Source organism: Asparagus officinalis, chromosome 3 (assembly GCF_001876935.1).
Source record: "Asparagus officinalis chromosome 3, Aspof.V1, whole genome shotgun sequence".
Lineage (NCBI taxonomy): Eukaryota > Viridiplantae > Streptophyta > Magnoliopsida > Asparagales > Asparagaceae > Asparagus > Asparagus officinalis.
The window spans coordinates 52279815-52297334 of NC_033796.1; the positions used below are offsets into that span (position 1 = coordinate 52279815).

At 40.7% G+C, this 17520-nt stretch overlaps 2 protein-coding genes across 2 annotated transcripts; one reads left to right on the plus strand and one right to left on the minus strand.

Annotated features, from left to right (window-relative positions):
• On the minus strand, positions 5200 to 17111 carry LOC109834120 (ras-like GTP-binding protein YPT1). The gene is made up of 5 exons (XM_020402037.1): positions 16851 to 17111; positions 7553 to 7645; positions 6942 to 7442; positions 5518 to 5600; positions 5200 to 5430 (listed from the first exon to the last, which is right to left on the minus strand). The coding sequence occupies exons 3-5, from the start codon at positions 7206 to 7208 to the stop codon at positions 5361 to 5363; spliced, it is 420 nt and encodes a 139-aa protein (XP_020257626.1). The 5' UTR covers positions 7209 to 7442; positions 7553 to 7645; positions 16851 to 17111; the 3' UTR covers positions 5200 to 5360.
• On the plus strand, positions 10614 to 11930 carry LOC109835117 (keratin, type I cytoskeletal 9-like). The gene has a single exon (XM_020403112.1). It carries the CDS (start codon positions 10614 to 10616, stop codon positions 11928 to 11930), a length of 1317 nt encoding a protein of 438 aa, XP_020258701.1.

Sequence of the window (17520 nt, forward strand, 5' to 3'; positions counted from 1 at the left end):
ATCATGAGATTTCTGGGAACTACAGAAGGTGCAGGAGGAGCCCCCTAACCATCATTGGTTAGCTAATCTGTCCTTGGTCTTTAGTCTGAATAAACTCAAGAGCCAGAAGAAAATTTGAACTTTACTTGGTAGCAATGTGTTCCAAATGATAGCATTGAATTGGTGGCGCAATCCTCCGTCTGCAAGAATAAAGTATAGAGACTTGACAAAAAATTTCTTAGAGGAGGATATAGACCAATATGGTATGTCCACTGCAGTGGATGGCTGCAAATTGTAAGTTGCCAGAAAATTGCAAGAGATTAAACACCTCATTTCTATCGCAGACATCAATAGTTTTTTTCAACAACTGTAAAATTCCATATGTCCACTGCAGTGGATGCCTGATCATGCTCGATTCAGTTTCATTTGCAGGTCATTGAATCTAGCTATTATGGATCAAATTATCTTGCTACAGCCCGATTCCCCATGACTCTCTACAGTTTGACAAAGATACATCTTTTGAAGCTAATGAATGCTGCTCAAATTGAGCTCCCTTCTGTCTATTTATGTCAAACTTAAAGAAGATATGATTCTGCTACATTAAGTGGACATGTAATTAGATAATTTCTGTTACCTTATTTATTTTGAAGTATTTCTCTCAATATCCTGATTTTTTATATGCCAAATGAGTATTCTTTATGATACTATTTATAACCCTATAACGTTTATTTATAACATCACTTAATAAAAGTGACAAATCATTTCTGAGAACAAACATAAATTGTCAATCAAAAGTCATTCAATCAAAACCTAATATATATTATATATGATATCTTTCAAATATATGTCACATAGAAAAAAATTGATCAATGCAATAAAAGCTATAGGGATACATATAAACATAAAAGTTTTTACACGTGCATCGCACGTGCACGATACTAGTATTCATTAATATGTTAGTAAGTTACCTAATGAGCTTTAAGAATGAACTTTGGAATTCATTTACATAAAGTTATCTAAAATTAAACTCATAATGTTAGATAGCATATAGTAGAATTCACAGAAACATAAATTCCCCAATGAAATTTTTTGAAGTAAATTTGGATGTTAAAAAATATAATAATAAAACCTTACCATTATTCATATGCTTATATAAACCTATTCATGACTATTATGTTGAAATTTGATTATTATATCAAACTGAATGTCAATTATTTGACTAAAAAACAAACACAAATGAATTTTATATTATTCATCTAAAAGTAAAAAGATAGTAAAGAAGCAACCTTGCAAAATTGTGGCCTTCTAGTTAAAAGAACTACTTCATTTGGCTTGCTAAAACTGCCAAAACAATGAATTAGAGCTTGAACAATATCTAATTTCTTAGCTCCAAACCATGCACATCGCACATTTGTACTCCATCGCTCCTCTTCAGTGAGCTTCATTGCTATCTCGAATGTCTCTTTCCTTTCTCAGCTCAATGCTAGCCTTAGGAAAATATTGATGTATGAACCTTATGTTGCCAAGGTTTGCTAATGGACCCATTCCTGAGATCAACAGATTTTGTATAGAAATATAGGCATCGATTCCCCTTTGAATTGTATCAAGCTTCGGTCTCAAAGCATGTGTAGGATTTACTCGTCTCTCTGGACTCGGACAACATGCTTAATAACTTTAGGAGGACAAAGATCCAATCTTGCATCTTCATTTATCATGGGCATATTACCTTTTTTCTCAAAATCCCACTCTTTTTCATCCTTGAATAATGTCGTTTATTCAGTATTAAGCAACTAAATTGTCCCTACTATTCTTGGAAACCTAATGCTCGACTTTTCATTCTTGAATGCATTGATAAGAATTATTATCAAATATCAACTATTGTTTTCTTTGTATAATTCTATTTCTATTCTTAATTGTTATGAAAAATGTATTATATCTTTAAGTATCATGGATAGAATATTTTATCTTTAATTGTTATGGAGAAAAGTTTTGAACAATAAGAATTGTTTAAAATAAAAATCTATAAGGCAAGTCAAATCCTATATATAGTGTCTATATGTAGTCTTAAGAACATAAGTGGATAATAGAAAAGAATTAGAAATTTGAGAATCTATTGTTAGATCTAAATAAAAACTTGAGATCTAAAACCATAAAGCCATGATTAATTCGAAGAGATTAACAAGAATCATAAAGAGCGGAAGCTTATACCTGAATCCATAGATGAAACCTGAGATGTATTTTGGATCTTCTAACCTTAAGGGTTTCTCTATAGCTGAATTTCTCTCTTGATGGGGGTGAAGAGAATTAGAGAATATAACCCTAGATTAGGGACCATAACCCCTTATCTATAGATGTTGTACATTTGCAATTTGGCCATGTAGGCAATAAAAATTGCCTTTAATCCTTATAAGAGAAGTTCAGAACAAAACTGCTAAAACCTCGCCCGAAATAGCAGAAAAAGGGGGAAACGCAGATATCCAGAGAAGTTCAGAACAAAACTGCTAAAACCTCGCCCGAAATAGCAGAAAAAGGGGGAAACGCAGATATCTCCCAAACCGTAAGGAATTTGGCGAAAAACCTCGCCCGAAATAGCAGAAAAAGGGGGAAACGCAGATATCTCCCAAACCGTAAGGAATTTGGCGAAATGGAGGAAGCGAACTGAAGCCCTTGGCTTGGTTCGGATGGCTCCATCTCATCGAGATAGGCGATTTTCATATATAAGTCGTCCAATTCCGACTTACGGTTTGAAAGTTACGGCCCATTCTTCGATCCATGCTCTAGAGCTCGCCTAACGGCTTGAAGCTCGCCTGCAGACCCAGGATCGTCTGCAGTCCCCAGCTTCGCCTGCAATCCGCCTGCAGACCCAAGTCTGCCTGCGCACCTGAGCTCGCCTGCAAACCCAGTTCGCCTGCTAGCTCGCCTGCAGACCCAAGTCCGCCTGCAGTCCCAAACTCACCTGCAGACCCAGTTCGCCTGCAAGCTCGCCTGCAGACCCAAGTCCGCCTGTGGTCCCAAGCTTTCCTGCAGACCCAGCTCGCCTGCAGACCCAAGTCTACCTGCAGTCCCAAGCTCGCCTGCAGACCCAAGCTGCAGACTCGTCAGCTCACTGTCAACTGCCCACTGGGAGCATGGGAACAGTTACATCAGTGGTCGAATCCCACAAATCAGGGGAGAGGGCACAGTACCCCAAGACCGTCAAGCGGCCGCTCACAGTACGGATGATTGGGCAGGTGTCGAATCAACCTGCACCCTCATAAATGCGACTCACCTCACTTGTCCAAGCGAAGGGGTGAGAGCCGCCGGCGCTCAGTGAGTTGGCCATATCCACTCGAGTACCTGACAGCCACTGTCACGCATACAAGGAGGGGTTTTCCCATTCCTAAGTGATGTGATGTAAAACATGGCTCCTCGAATGACCGCTCCTGTTGCAGGTGAACAGCAGGATATCTCTGAACGACGTGTGGTCACATCCCATAATTCACACATAGTTAATTGATTAATTCAATCAGTTAACTGAACCACTGGCTCTCGACTCCCAACGGAGTCGACGACAAGCTCTCTGCATCACTTTTGCATTGCAGCGCCACTTCCTAGTTCTGAGCCCCGATCGCCGGTGAACTAGAAGACCCAAACTCCATCGAACCGAGTTTCTACTATGTACTGAAGCTCCGGCAGCAACTTCGATCGGATCGTCCAAGGGAAGCAGACTCGGCACGAGCACCGAGCGAGGCGTCCTATCGCCACCGAGGAACCCACGTTAAACAAGGAGGGCCTTCCCTCCACTTCTGTTGTAAACATTTGATTTATTAGTTTGTAATAAGCCTTCTTATTAATACAAACGAAGCTCCCTGTTTTCGGGAGATCAAAATTTACACCTACAGGCCCCTCAACAAATCATAATTACAACCTGGTATCTGCACATATAACCCCATGGTTTATTTAAATATCTATTAACCCAAATTAATTGATCACTTTAGTGGGTTATCCTGAAAGATAGCAATACACATTAATTAATCATATGTGCCCACAAATAGATTTATTAGATTAAATCCAACATCTATTTCTCAGTATTGCTCCTCTTCGATAATAAGTGGATTTCAATTGGAAGTTTTTTCTCTTGAGGAAGCTATTTCGGATTGATCTTAGACAGGTTATTGAATAAATTTGAAAAACGTTTCTAGTATTCCTCTAATTTTTAATTAATTTTGATTAATAATCATGATATGCATATTCTGTTTCCTTGTATGTCATGTTTCCAATACCAAGACCACCAGGTTTTTCTAGTTTGCAAACCAAAAACCAGGCTACTTTTGCTTTAGACTGACTCCAATAAGCATGAGTCCAGGGAAAATCATGACATATCCGTTCAATTGTTCCTTCTTTTTTCTTAAGAAGAAGAAGAATAAGAAGAAAATATTGCTCGATGAGCAGCTGCATGCATACTATATAACTCTGATTTTATAAACTGCAATCTCCCAGAGAGCAAGAGTTAACTTAATTTATATTTTCTTACTGTACGCACTACCACATATTTTCTCTAACGCAACGGTTCAAAACCGTTGCGTTAGCCATGGAACTGTCGCCCTTGAGCAAGTGCGACGGTTCTCAAACCGTCTCATATACTGCCGTTGCCCTACCTCTACCGTAACGGTTTTGAACTCTATTGCGATGGTTTTTTGAACCGTTGCCCCTGCATCTAACGCAACGGTTTTAAAATGTAAGCGGTTTTAAAGCCATTGCAACGGTTTTGATTGAGCTATTGCGACAGTTTTTAAGCTATTGCAGTGGTTTTGATTGAGCTATTGCGACGGTTTTCAAGCTACTGCAGCGGTTTTTTTAGATATTACAACGGTTTTAAAAGACCAAACGCAAAGGTTTTAGTAGGGTAAAGCTATGGTTTTGATAGAGCTACGGCAACAGTTGGAGCTATTGCAACAGTTTTAAAAGACCTAACGCAACGGTTTTAGTAGGCTATAAGTATGGTTTTGATAAAACTACGGCGACAGTTGGAGCTATTGCAACAGTTTTAAAAGACCTAACGCAACAGTTTGGATCGAGCTATCGCAGCGGTTTGGATCGAGGTATCGCAACGGTTTTGATCGAGCTATTGCAACTGCTCAATCGAAGCTGTTCTTGGTTTCCTACGTCAAAATAATTATAGTATTCAATTACCTGGATAATCTTTTTAAGAACATGGTCAAGTCAAATTTTAATACACAATATAAAAGTGATTATGTTGAGCATAATCAACCATAATGATAAGTGCCAACATACATCAGTATAGTATAAAAACTACAAAGTATTAAATCCACACTACCAACATTTCAACTCAGAAAATATCGTACCGAACTAACATTCAAACAATGTACATCAACATTTGATTACAAAACATGAAACTTCTGAAATTGGAAGGTGATATGTTGGCCTGCCAGATGATTAAAAGTCTCCCTCCTGACATTGGACACAAAAGTAAGTATAAATAAGTACTATAGAGAAGAGGAAGTGCACGACATGAGAACATTTCTGAAAAATAAATACCTGGTGATATCATAGACTAATAGTGCGCCTGCAGCTCCTCTGTAATAGGATCTTGTAATGGATCTGAAGGATTCTTGGCCTGCCTATAATGATAGAAACTTCAAGTCAGATGCATATAATAGTTACGAACATATAATAGCTAGAGATAAACCAATGATAGAAGCAGAGAAACATTTACATGTATATACCGAATCACAGGACAAAGAAAGTGATGATGTGTTACAAACATTTATAGCAAAAAGTTCATTAAGAAGGCTATTTTTTACAGCATAAAAAAGAAAATTCAGCATAAAATTTCATAGTACTATCAGTTAGTACTCTTCAACATCCATTAGGGCTGAACACAAACATTCGTTAGTTCTTATTAGTTGGTAATCTTCAACATAAGAACTAAGATTTATGTAATTTGAACTTGAACCCTACAAATTACAAGTACTGAAGAGTTGCACAACATTCCATTAGGATTTCTGTTATGGATTTCCCCAGTTGCATACCCTTTTCCTATATTCTACATTCACAACATTTCTTTCTAATAGATGGTGTATTCAGAACCTGTAGAAATTAAATCCAACAAAATGATGGAAATTACAATTGAACATTCCACATTTCATAAAATATCTAAGACCCTGAATCCATCAAAACTAATTAATAATACTTCAAACAGATTTGACCAATCTCATATTATTCAAACGCGTTAACATAGCCTCCGTCTAATTTGGAAACTTGCAAGAAATAACAAACTGAATTCAAAATTAAGCAACCAATAGTATTTGATCTTATGATTTAGTTGTCTTATCTAGCACTCCATTGCTGACCTGGCTCTGTCAAGCACACCTGGTAACCAAAGAGACCTCAATATTGAAACTTTAATACTACATCTCTAGGGAACAATAAAAGAGAAGATGTTAGTATTTCATGGTTTGGACAGCTCCAAAGACTTCCAGACTACCTGCCTCCCATGTAAAATACCAACCAATCATCTACTGATGTTTTCCCACTTATATTACTGAATGACCATCACGAATTGGCAAATGTCAACAACCTTTTTATCAAACCTTGGCATTTTATTTCTCTATCAATCTTTAAACCGGCATGTCTTTGCTATTTTCAAACAAGTGATAATATAGTTCATGTAAATGCAGAATCATCAATTTCCATAACTGATTATATGTCGCTACAATATTTTTGCGTGAACATGTAACCATGGCTAACATGAAGAGGAATATGCAGATAGTGGATTTTTTTGACAATAGTGGAATGAATATTTTGGGGTTAATTGTGGATAGACCCTTTGTATTATCATAGAGCGAGAAGAAAGCAACGAGGAAAAAGAAGAAGTAACTAAAACGAGTCAAGAAAAAACTACAGAAACCAGTTCAAGAGCTAAGAAGGCTAAGAAATGTCGAAGTGTAAAAGGTACTTGCCTCTTCATGATCTAGAACACTAGCAGTCTCTTCAGGAAGTTTAGTACGCGCTTTAAACCTGTCAACAAAGCTTGGACTAACTGGACGTTCAGTTACTTCACTCAACATATCTGCAAATGTTTGAATCATACTTGTAGCTTGAGGTTCTTGTTGTCTCTTCATCTCCTCTTGTTGAGTGGCCACCACCTTCTTTGTTATTGCTTGAACAATTGACTCAGGGACTTGATCACATGGATCAATGGCTTTCTCCTTATTGCTTTGTAGCATGCTTTGAGTGATCGCCCGTCCCCGGAGACGCACACGTCCAGGATGTTCTTTTTTATTGACAAGATGCCATGCATCTACATTTTCTCCTTAAGTTTGTTCCTGAGTTAGCTCCTGAGTTAGTTGTTCCAATGTACCAATCATGTCAAGTGTTTTTTCTGGTTGCGCTTTTTTCTTCTTTTTACGAGTCTCTATAAACACTTCTGCATCTGTTGGAGGCCGGTTCAATTCCTTTTCCTACAACAAAACAACACATCAATCATTTAGCCATTCATTGCATGTCTAAATCATTTAGCTATTATTAATGCATAATTACACTGTAAATCATATATAAACAACATGATTACCATATCTCTACGAATTCTTGCAAAACTTTTTGAACCCGCTGTGTGCAAGAGCGTTTGACTGTTTCGACTTTCCTTATTCTTTTCACTTGCTTTCTACATAATCAAAGAACTTCTAATAAGTATTCTTTAATCAAAATAAGCTAAAGCCAACCTCGTAGTGCTAATGATGTAAAGAAAAATAGGATATATTAGAAATAAAGACTGAAAATTCTGCAACAAACAATCTGAAACAACAGCCCAAGGTAACAAAGAGACAGAGTGAGTGAGTGAGTGATATAAGCTAGAAATATTGTGTGGACGGTCCTCTTTGTGCCACTTCCTCTTTACAGATATTCATCAGTCATGTGGCTATGCTTTGGTTTCACATCTCACTCTCTACACTTACTCTCATTCACTGTGATGTTGATGCTGGAAAAAGTTTTTATTCTATCTTTCATTGGAATCAAATATTGAAAACTGGCAAAATAACAAATTCCTTGACATAAGTCCTCCTGAAATAAGCAAAAAACAAAATAAAATTAGAGACAACAGAACTCACTCTGACAATGAGAAACTTTAGACTTTCAACGGTCATTAACACTGTTAGAAGAATTTCAGCTAATTCAAAGTTTGAGATAACTTATCTAATAAAAATGATTTACATTTTTTTTGTGAAAGTCCTAATAAACTTCATTATAGTGTTGTGATGTGAACTTAGAAGTTGAATTCAATTAAGCTTGGCTAGATCAAAGATTCAAGATTCCTGACACAAAACTCTTGCGAGCGTCTAATCACAAGAAGTAGATGACTTTGATACGTTATGGTAGAATTAGTTAAAACTACCCACTTGTTTTCCTAGCATCTGAGGCTAGGAAAGTGATGTTGGCTGTTACTATTTCTATCCCTTGCCTCTTACAATGTTTGTAACTTGGCAGGGTGAGCATGAATATTGTTTCTGAAAATATTCCCACTTGCTGTGTCTGTGTAACGTGTGGATTAGAACAATTAGATTTGTTTGATCTTACTGCAACGAAAGATTCTGTTATTCTAAGATTCTGTTATTCTGTATTCATGAGCTGTAAACTAAGACTTTTATTATAATTATCTAGTGTTATTTATCCAAAATTTAGGCATCATGAATACGCATACGTTTCTTTATGATCGATAAATAATTTTTTTTCTCTATTGAAAGCTGAATTTTAGGGAATGCAAAAAGTTAAAAGTCTGCACCTTGAAAGAAAGAAAGAAAAAAACAAAGGAAAGAAAGGAAGAACATTGTTGTAGGTCAATGCTGGAATACAAACTTTTCAGACGCTCTTGATAAATTCTGGATCAATCCATCTCTTCCCTGTATCTTCCACAAGTTATTAATAAATGAGTTATGATAATTTAAGTCTGATCCATGATGTACCTTATGATCTGACAGTCAGTGAGGGAACTGAATTTGATCAGAGTTTCCAAGAATTTTGTGGAATGAATTGTGAGTTGTTAATCAGTCCGGATTGGTAGTTGAGTTCAAGTTAGTAGATAGAATTCTAGTTAGAGTAGAATACTAGTTAGTAGATAGTTTTTTCTAGTTATTGGATAAGATTAGAGTTGTAATCTTAATCCTATATATATGTAAACCATATTGATGAGTTTAATAAGAGAAAATATCAGAACTTCTCCACCGAAAATAAAATCCCTCTGTTCTCTTCTACTCTCTCTGTTTTGCTGCTGTTGTTCGGTCCCAAAGGACAGTCCCAGGTTCGGCCAATAGCAAGTGCAGGAGCAGAGACTAAAAAAATCCCTGCAGCAAAGTCCTGTGTGTTCTTTGGTGTTCGGTTTTCTCCAAAATCAGTGAAAGAAGCTTTGTTTTCAGGTTTGTACAAAAGCTTACAGGTTGTACTTGAGCCGATCCTATCTCAAAGCCAACAAGTGGTATCAGAGCCGGTGTATGCCTAAGTATCAACCAAGATCTGAAGAGATGACGAGTTCGGAGAAGATGACGACCAAGGTGGGTTCGCTCACTCTTCAATACCCGACGCTATCGAGGGATAACTATGCTTCGTGGGCAATCAAGATGAAAGTCTACATGAAGGCTCAAGACGTGTGGGATGCCATTGAGCCCGCGGCAGGCGCGTCCGTGGAACACAGGAAGGATCAGATGGCGTTGGCGGCCATCTACCAGGGGATTCCTGAAGAGACTTTGATGGTGATCGCAGAGAAGCAAACGACAAACACACAAGTATAAACACCTAAACTAAATACCAAGTTATAGGTATTCAATAAGCTTGTCTTGGTTTGCGGATGAAACTTGATCTTGAATCTTTGACTTAAATTGTATTGGCTTCATTCCGATTCCGCCAACCTCCTTTGAATATTATCATTAAGCTCAATCCAACCAACCTCTAACGGTGTTATTTTTCTAGAATACCTAATAGGTAAATACAAACACTAGACAAACAATATTAGGTATTGTTTGTAAATCATCAAAACAAGATTAGAGATGTAGGCTCATAAACATGAGACCTAACATTGAATACTAGTGATTCAGCAATATATTATAATATATCATTTTGTGCACCTATATGCATAGTTTATCCCCTATATAACCAAAAAGAAAAGAAAAGAAAGGCATGTCTGGCTATTTGGTGACCTAGCTTTGATTGTGAGTTGTTAATCAGTCCTAGTTAGAATAGAATTGTTAGTTTTGAATCCATGTTATTAGATAGAGTTCTAATTATAGTAGAATACTAGTTAGGATAGGTTTCCTAGTTATTGGTTATAAATATGTAAACAAGTCTTTGTAATTTTGAGAACGTTAATGAAACTTCAAAAAGTTCCTGCTCCATCTATTTTTGTGTTCGTCAGCAAAACAGGAGGTCATTATTCCGGCCTCTGTTAATCCACCAAAACAGAGCCAGAAAGAAGAAAACGCCCAGGAGATTGTCCCCTGTCCTTCGTTCTTTGCTGCTGTCAGTTTTCCCAGAAATCAGCCTATCTCTATTTACAGGTTTGATACTGCAGGCCGATCCTATTACAAAGCCAACAAGTGGTATCAGAGCGGTGTATGCCTAAGTACCAACCAAGATCTGAAGAGATGACGAGTTCGGAGAAGATGACGACCAAGGTGGGTTCGCTCACTCTTCAATACCCGACGCTATCGAGGGATAACTATGCTTCGTGGGCAATCAAGATGAAAGTCTACATGAAGGCTCAAGACGTGTGGGATGCCATTGAGCCCGCGGCAGGCGCGTCCGTGGAACACAGGAAGGATCAGATGGCGTTGGCGGCCATCTACCAGGGGATTCCTGAAGAGACTTTGATGGTGATCGCAGAGAAGCAAACGACAAAAGAGGCATGGGAGACGTTGAAAACTATGCACCTAGGAGCGGATCGTGTGAGGAACGCGAAGGTGCAGACCTTGAAGTCCGAGTTCAAACTTCTCCAGATGAAGGAGAATGATAACGTCGACGATTTTTCGACGAAGTTGACAGGAGTCGTCAACAAGATCCGGGCTTTAGGCGGCGAGATGGAGGAGAACTACGTCGTCAGAAAGCTTCTTCGGGCGGTGCCAGAGAGATTCCTTACTATCGTCTCCACGATTGAACAGTTCGGGGACATCGACGACATGACACTCGAGGAGGCGATCGGGCGGCTCAAAGCCCACGAGGAGAGGGCACGTGTGTTTCGAAACAACGTCGACGATCATCTATTGTTGACGCATGCGGAGTGGCAAGCAAGGAGCAAGAAGAACGGCGGAGGCTTCCTCTCAACACCTTCAACCAATGATGGTAGCGGACGAGGTCGCGGTCGAGGAGCTGGTCGCGGACGAGGGCGTGGCCAAAGAGGCCGAGGCGGACAGCAGTACCACGGCAACGGGCAGCAGCACCACGCTGCCCAGACAGGCCGCGGAGGAGAGCACGGCGGCCAGGCAGGCCGAGGCGGCTTCGGCGGCAGAGGAGGACGTCCAGGAGGTGGTTTCGGCCATGGAGGTGCAGCTCGCCAGGAGGGGGAGAGTAGCACAAGCGGTGGTCGAGACAAGTCCAACATTAAATGCTTCAATTGCGGAGTATACGGGCACTTTCAGTCGGAGTGTCACAAGCAACGCCGCAACCATGAACAGGAGGCTCATCTCACCCGTGCATATGACGAGGAGCCAACCTTGATGATGGCTATGTTAGAGGAATCGTCAAGTGTTATTTTGCTTAATGAGGAGAAGGTGATGCCGGATTTACTTACAGCGGGGGAGGCACATGTTGACAACAACACTTGGTATCTTGACAACGGAGCTAGCAATCACATGACCGGCCACCGAGACAAGTTCAAGGAGCTCGACGAGAACATCAAGGGAACCGTCAAGTTTGGTGATGGATTCGCGGTAGAGATCAAGGGGAAAGGCTCTATCCTCTTTTAGTGCAACAACAGCGATCAAAGGCTACTACCTGAGGTATATTATATTCCAAGTTTGAAATCTAACATTATTAGCCTTGGTCAGATGACTGAAGATGGGAGTAAAGTTGTTATTGCTGACGAGTTCCTGAGGGTGTTTGATAGGAACGGTGCTCTCTTGATGAGGGTGACACGTTCAACTAACCGATTGTACAGGATAGAGTTAAAGACTTGCAAGCCGGCGTGTTTGATGGCGAACATTAACGATCCAGCTTGGTTATGGCATGCTCGTCTTGGGCATGTCAATTTCTTCGCCCTCAAGATGATGACTGATAAGAGGATGGCTTCCGGGTTGCCGAAGATCTTGCACCCGAATCAACTATGCGAAGGATGCCTCGTCGCCAAGCAAGCAAGGCTGTCGTTCCCTTCACAAGCAAATTTCAGAGCTCAGAAGCCGATGGAGTTACTACATGCTGATCTATGTGGTCCTATCACCCCATCTACGCTTGCTGGGAACAACCACTTCCTTCTTATCGTTTATGATTTCAGTCGATGGATGTGGGTATACATGTTGAAGGCCAAGAGTCAAGCTTGTGAAACCTTCAAGAAGTTCAAAACAGAGGTTGAGAACGCATGTGACCACAAGGTGAAGACATTGAGGACGGATCGTGGTGGCGAGTTCTTGTCAAAGGAGTTCACCAAGTTTTGTGAAGACTACGGCATCAAGCGTCATCTCACTGCACCGTACACCCCGCAGCAAAACGGTGTAGTGGAGAGGCGTAATCGCACGGTGATGGACATGGCGAGGAGCCTACTTAAGAGCATGCATATGCCTGGAACCATGTGGGGCGAAGCGGTTAGGCACGCGGTGTACATCCTCAACCGACTACCAACCAAGGCGTTGTACGATCACACACCCTACGAAGCTTGGTTTGGTAAGAAACCCCACCTAGAACACTTGAGAGTTTTTGGATGTATGGCGCATGTGAAGATTGCAGGTCCTTCTCATAAGAAACTCGACGACCGGAGCACGCCAATGGTGTATATTGGGGTAGAAGAAGGAAGCAAAGCGCATCGTCTTTACAACCCTCAACACGGCAGAATTCATGTCAGCAGAGACGTCGCGTTCGAGGAAGGAAAAGGATGGGAATGGAGCGCCGACGGAGACGTAGAACCACCTAGCTGCGTGGAGTTCGCAGCGGAAGAGGAATCAACAACAACCGGCACAGCAACCGGCGCGTTTCCTGCAGTCCAAACTGGACAGACTGTAGCCGAACCCCCTGCTGGCCGAACTATCCCTGCAGGAATTCATGCTGGCCGAACCAACACAATACAGCTGGGCGCTGCTGCTGCTGGAACATCTGCTGGAACTGCTGCTGGACCACCTGCTGCAGGAACTCAAATTGTAGCGGCGCTGACCGGAGATGAGTCTGGACAGCCAGCACACCGAGGGCGGCAGCAAACAGGTGCCCGAACCAGTCAACAGACTGTTGCAGGTCCAGGAACAGCTGCTGTGGCAGCAGATCCAGCGATGTTAGAGCTGTCCGGACCTCCTGAAGCTGCAGTGATGACTCCTGTACGCTATCGATCCCTTGCGGACATCTATGCGGAGACGGAGGTGATCGATCTTCCTGCAGAGGAATTGTTCCTGATTTCTGAAGAACCTGCGAACTATCTCGAGGCCGCATCAAATCAAGAATGGCGGACAGCAATGGAGAAGGAAATGGAGGCCATCGAGAAGAACAAGACTTGGATACTCACGGAGTTACCACGGGGTTCCAAACCCATCGGTCTCAAATGGGTATACAAACTGAAGAAAGACAATGAAGGCAATATTCTCAAGCACAAAGCAAGACTTGTAGCAAAAGGATACGTCCAGCAGCAAGGCGTGGACTTCGATGAGGTGTTTGCACCTGTGGCGAGACTCGATACCATCAGAATAATCCTCGCTATATCAGCACAGAACGGGTGGGAGGTGCACCATTTGGATGTGAAGTCGACATTCCTAAATGGTGATCTCCAGGAAGAAGTTTATGTGGTTCAACCTGAAGGGTTCGTTGTGAAGAATCAAGAGCACAAGGTCTACAAGCTTTCAAAGGCACTCTACGGTCTACGCCAAGCACCTCGGGCATGGAACACGCGCCTCGACAAGTGCATGAAGGGCATCGGATTTGCAAGATGTACTCAGGAGCAGGCGGTATACACCATGAGTAACAGAGGGGATACACTCATTGTTGGCGTGTACGTAGATGACTTGATCGTTACGGGCTCGAGGGCGGGTGAGATAAAGTTTTTCAAGCAACAAATGATGAAGGAGTTCGAGATGAGTGACCTTGGATTGCTTTCCTATTATCTTGGTATCGAGGTGGATCAGCGAGATGATTGTATTGCACTAAGGCAGGCGGCCTATGCGAAGAAAGTTTTGGGTCAGTTCGGCATGATGGATTGCAACCCGACTCAATATCCTATGGAAACAAAGCTAAAGCTTGGAAAGGATTCTGAAGGAACACCAGTGGACGTGACGGAGTATAGACGCATTATCGGATGCTTAAGGTATCTAACTCACACCCAACCCGATATCACATATGCCGTGGGGATTGTGAGTAGGTACATGGAGCACCCTACAGTTTTGCATAGACAGGTTGTCAAGCATATTTTGAGGTACGTGAAGGGTACTATGTCCTACGGATTGGTGTACAAACGAGGCCAAGGCAATGAAGAGTTGGTGGGATTCACTGACAGTGATCTTGCGGGAGATGTTGATGATAGGCGCAGCACAGGTGGCATGGCATTTTATCTAGGTGACAGTTTGGTCACTTGGACATCACAGAAGCAGAAGACGGTGGCATTATCATCCTGCGAGGCAGAATTTATGGCGACAACTGCAGCAGCGTGCCAAGGCTTGTGGTTGAGGAGTTTAATCAGCGAGGTGATTGGGAGTGAGCCCAAGCCGGTCACACTCTTCGTCGACAACAAGTCAGCGATTGCCTTGATGAAGAATCCAGTTTTCCATGGAAGAAGCAAGCATATCGACACACGTTTTCACTTCATTCGTGAGTGTGTTGAGCGAGGACAGATTAAAGTGGAGTTCGTGAGCACGAGCGAGCAGCGAGCGGATATTCTCACGAAGGCACTAGCAAGGGTGAAGTTCATCGAGATGCGGGAGCTTCTAGGAGTAAGGGACTTGGAATCTCGTCCAGATTAAGGGGGAGAATGTGAGTTGTTAATCAGTCCGGATTGGTAGTTGAGTTCAAGTTAGTAGATAGAATTCTAGTTAGAGTAGAATACTAGTTAGTAGATAGTTTTTTCTAGTTATTGGATAAGATTAGAGTTGTAATCTTAATCCTATATATATGTAAACCATGTTGATGAGTTTAATAAGAGAAAATATCAGAACTTCTCCACCGAAAATAAAATCCCTCTGTTCTCTTCTACTCTCTGTGTTTTGCTGCTGTTGTTCGGTCCCAAAGGACAGTCCCAGGTTCGGCCAATAGCAAGTGCAGGAGCAGAGACTAAAAAAATCCCTGCAGCAAAGTCCTGTGTGTTCTTTGGTGTTCGGTTTTCTCCAAAATCAGTGAAAGAAGCTTTGTTTTCAGGTTTGTACAAAAGCTTACAGGTTGTACTTGAGCCGATCCTATCTCAAAGCCAACATGAATATCGTTAAAAGATTAGTTATCACCTTAAAGAGGACCATGGCATACATATATAATAATTTAAGTGAATAAAACAGAAGGATCAGACTTGCTCATTTGATTAAACTCAGACATTAAGAAGTCGTTATCCTATTTAACTCAAACCTGTCCAGATCTAGTCATGTGGCTTTAATTGCGTTTGTATACATGTTTGTGTACAAAGCAAAATGTGTACGCGTTTGTGTCTGTTTGTTTCAGAAGGCAAAAGAGCAAGGAAATAAAGAAACAAAAACAATGGTATTAATAGAAAATTAAATTCTTACCCTTCCATTTTGAGAATGCCAAATCTTTAGTAAAGCTCTAAATTGATCCTTGGGAACATTCTTGGGGCGCTTTTTCCATCTTTCTCCATCATTTTTTAAACCAGTAAAGCATTGACGTTTCAGCAAGCACTTCCACCGCCTCCATGCACTATTAATTATTTGCAAGGTCCATTTTCGTCCAGAATCGGCAATTGAATACTTCTCCTACAATGACATAACAATATACAAGTTAAAATCTACCTTGTCATTACACAAAATGATTTTTTTTGTGCTATATCATACCTTCACATAGTCCCATAAACTATCTTTGTCTTCTTTCCCAATTTCGTGCCAATTCTTATCTAGTGGTGTTCGTCTTGGATTTCTTCCAAGGGTACCCAGAAAACTACTAAGTTCATTTAAAATTCTAATTGGTGTATCAGATATCACAGAAACTTCACCAAACATATACATCCTTTTAAGTTAAAAGGGTCATATTACTTTAAAATTCAAACAAATTAAAACTAAGATATGAAATAGTTGCATTTATCTTATGGTTCTTCCAGACTCTCACCAAATCTTTCTTAACCTGGTAAAATCATTATACTCTTCTAATATGCATTCATAGTACACTGACAATATATAAAATAGAAAAAAAAAACAATAAAAAACGAGATCAGATAAATTGCATATCAAAGCTTCAAAGCATTACCAAGTTCAAAACAAAGGATTGATGCCAAGGGCACATCCCATAGTTGCACTTTTCTGCAGGCCACCAATCAAGAGTCACACATACGAAAGATCGATCGGTATTGGCAATGGTAGTCGCCCCCTCTATGTCTACAGTCACATTTACAGAATTAAATAGCACGGAGCTGAATCTAAAGTATACACAACATGAAAATTCAAATAAAAATATGTTCAATCGTCAAAAATTTACAGATAAATAAGATGCAAAAAGGGAAACGAGAAGGTTGAATCTAAGAGTTCGGAGTGGAAGAGAAATCTGACCGAGTACCAGCTGAAACCCTAGAAATCTCCGGCGAGGACTGGGCTCGATTTCTGGCGAGGACTGGGCTCGAAGATGATATCAGAGAGGAGATAGGAGATGAGATCCACGATGAACACAGCGACGAATTCAGTGATGAGATCGCCGATTTTAGGCCATGGCTGAATTTTTGAGAGAGAGAGACAAATTCAGCGACGGAATTTTTTGGCCATGGCGGCGGCGATTTTAGGGATTTGAGAGAGAGAGATTTCCTTTAAGCGGTGGGGTTTAAGCGGTGCGGTCAAAGCATGGGCTTTACTAAAGCTCAAAGCCACTAACGATTATTAAGCCCAGGAACAATTATTAAACCTATGGTAACATTTTATATTAAATGTTGTATTACATTCTGAAAACCGTTACGATAATATCTAACGCAACAGTTAAAACCGTTGCGCCTTAACCGTTGCAATAGATCAATTATGTGGTAGTGACGTTTAGCATTTGATAAAGAACCACCCTTATGCAGGTTAAAGAGGAGTCGGAGCAATGTAGCTTAAGTTGGAGGGAAAATCATCAATCATGTCATCCTGGATTCTCAATTTTACGTTGTCATTTTCATCGCTGGTGCACTAGATGGTTTGTGTGACGATCAATTTATTAGCATATATGCCACCTTCTATTGATGTACTATTT

Coding starts and splice junctions, on each gene's coding strand:
- LOC109835117 (XM_020403112.1), top strand. CDS start 10,614: ATGACGAGTTCGGAGAAGATGACGACCAAGGTGGGTTCGCTCACTCTT.
- LOC109834120 (XM_020402037.1), bottom strand. CDS start 7,208: ATGCTACAAAGCAATAAGGAGAAAGCCATTGATCCATGTGATCAAGTC. Junction 5,601..6,941: donor GTGTTCTAGATCATGAAGAG/GCAAGTACCTTT, acceptor CTATCATTATAG/GCAGGCCAAGAATCCTTCAG. Junction 5,431..5,517: donor TTAGTCTATGATATCACCAG/GTATTTATTTTT, acceptor GTCCAATGTCAG/GAGGGAGACTTTTAATCATC.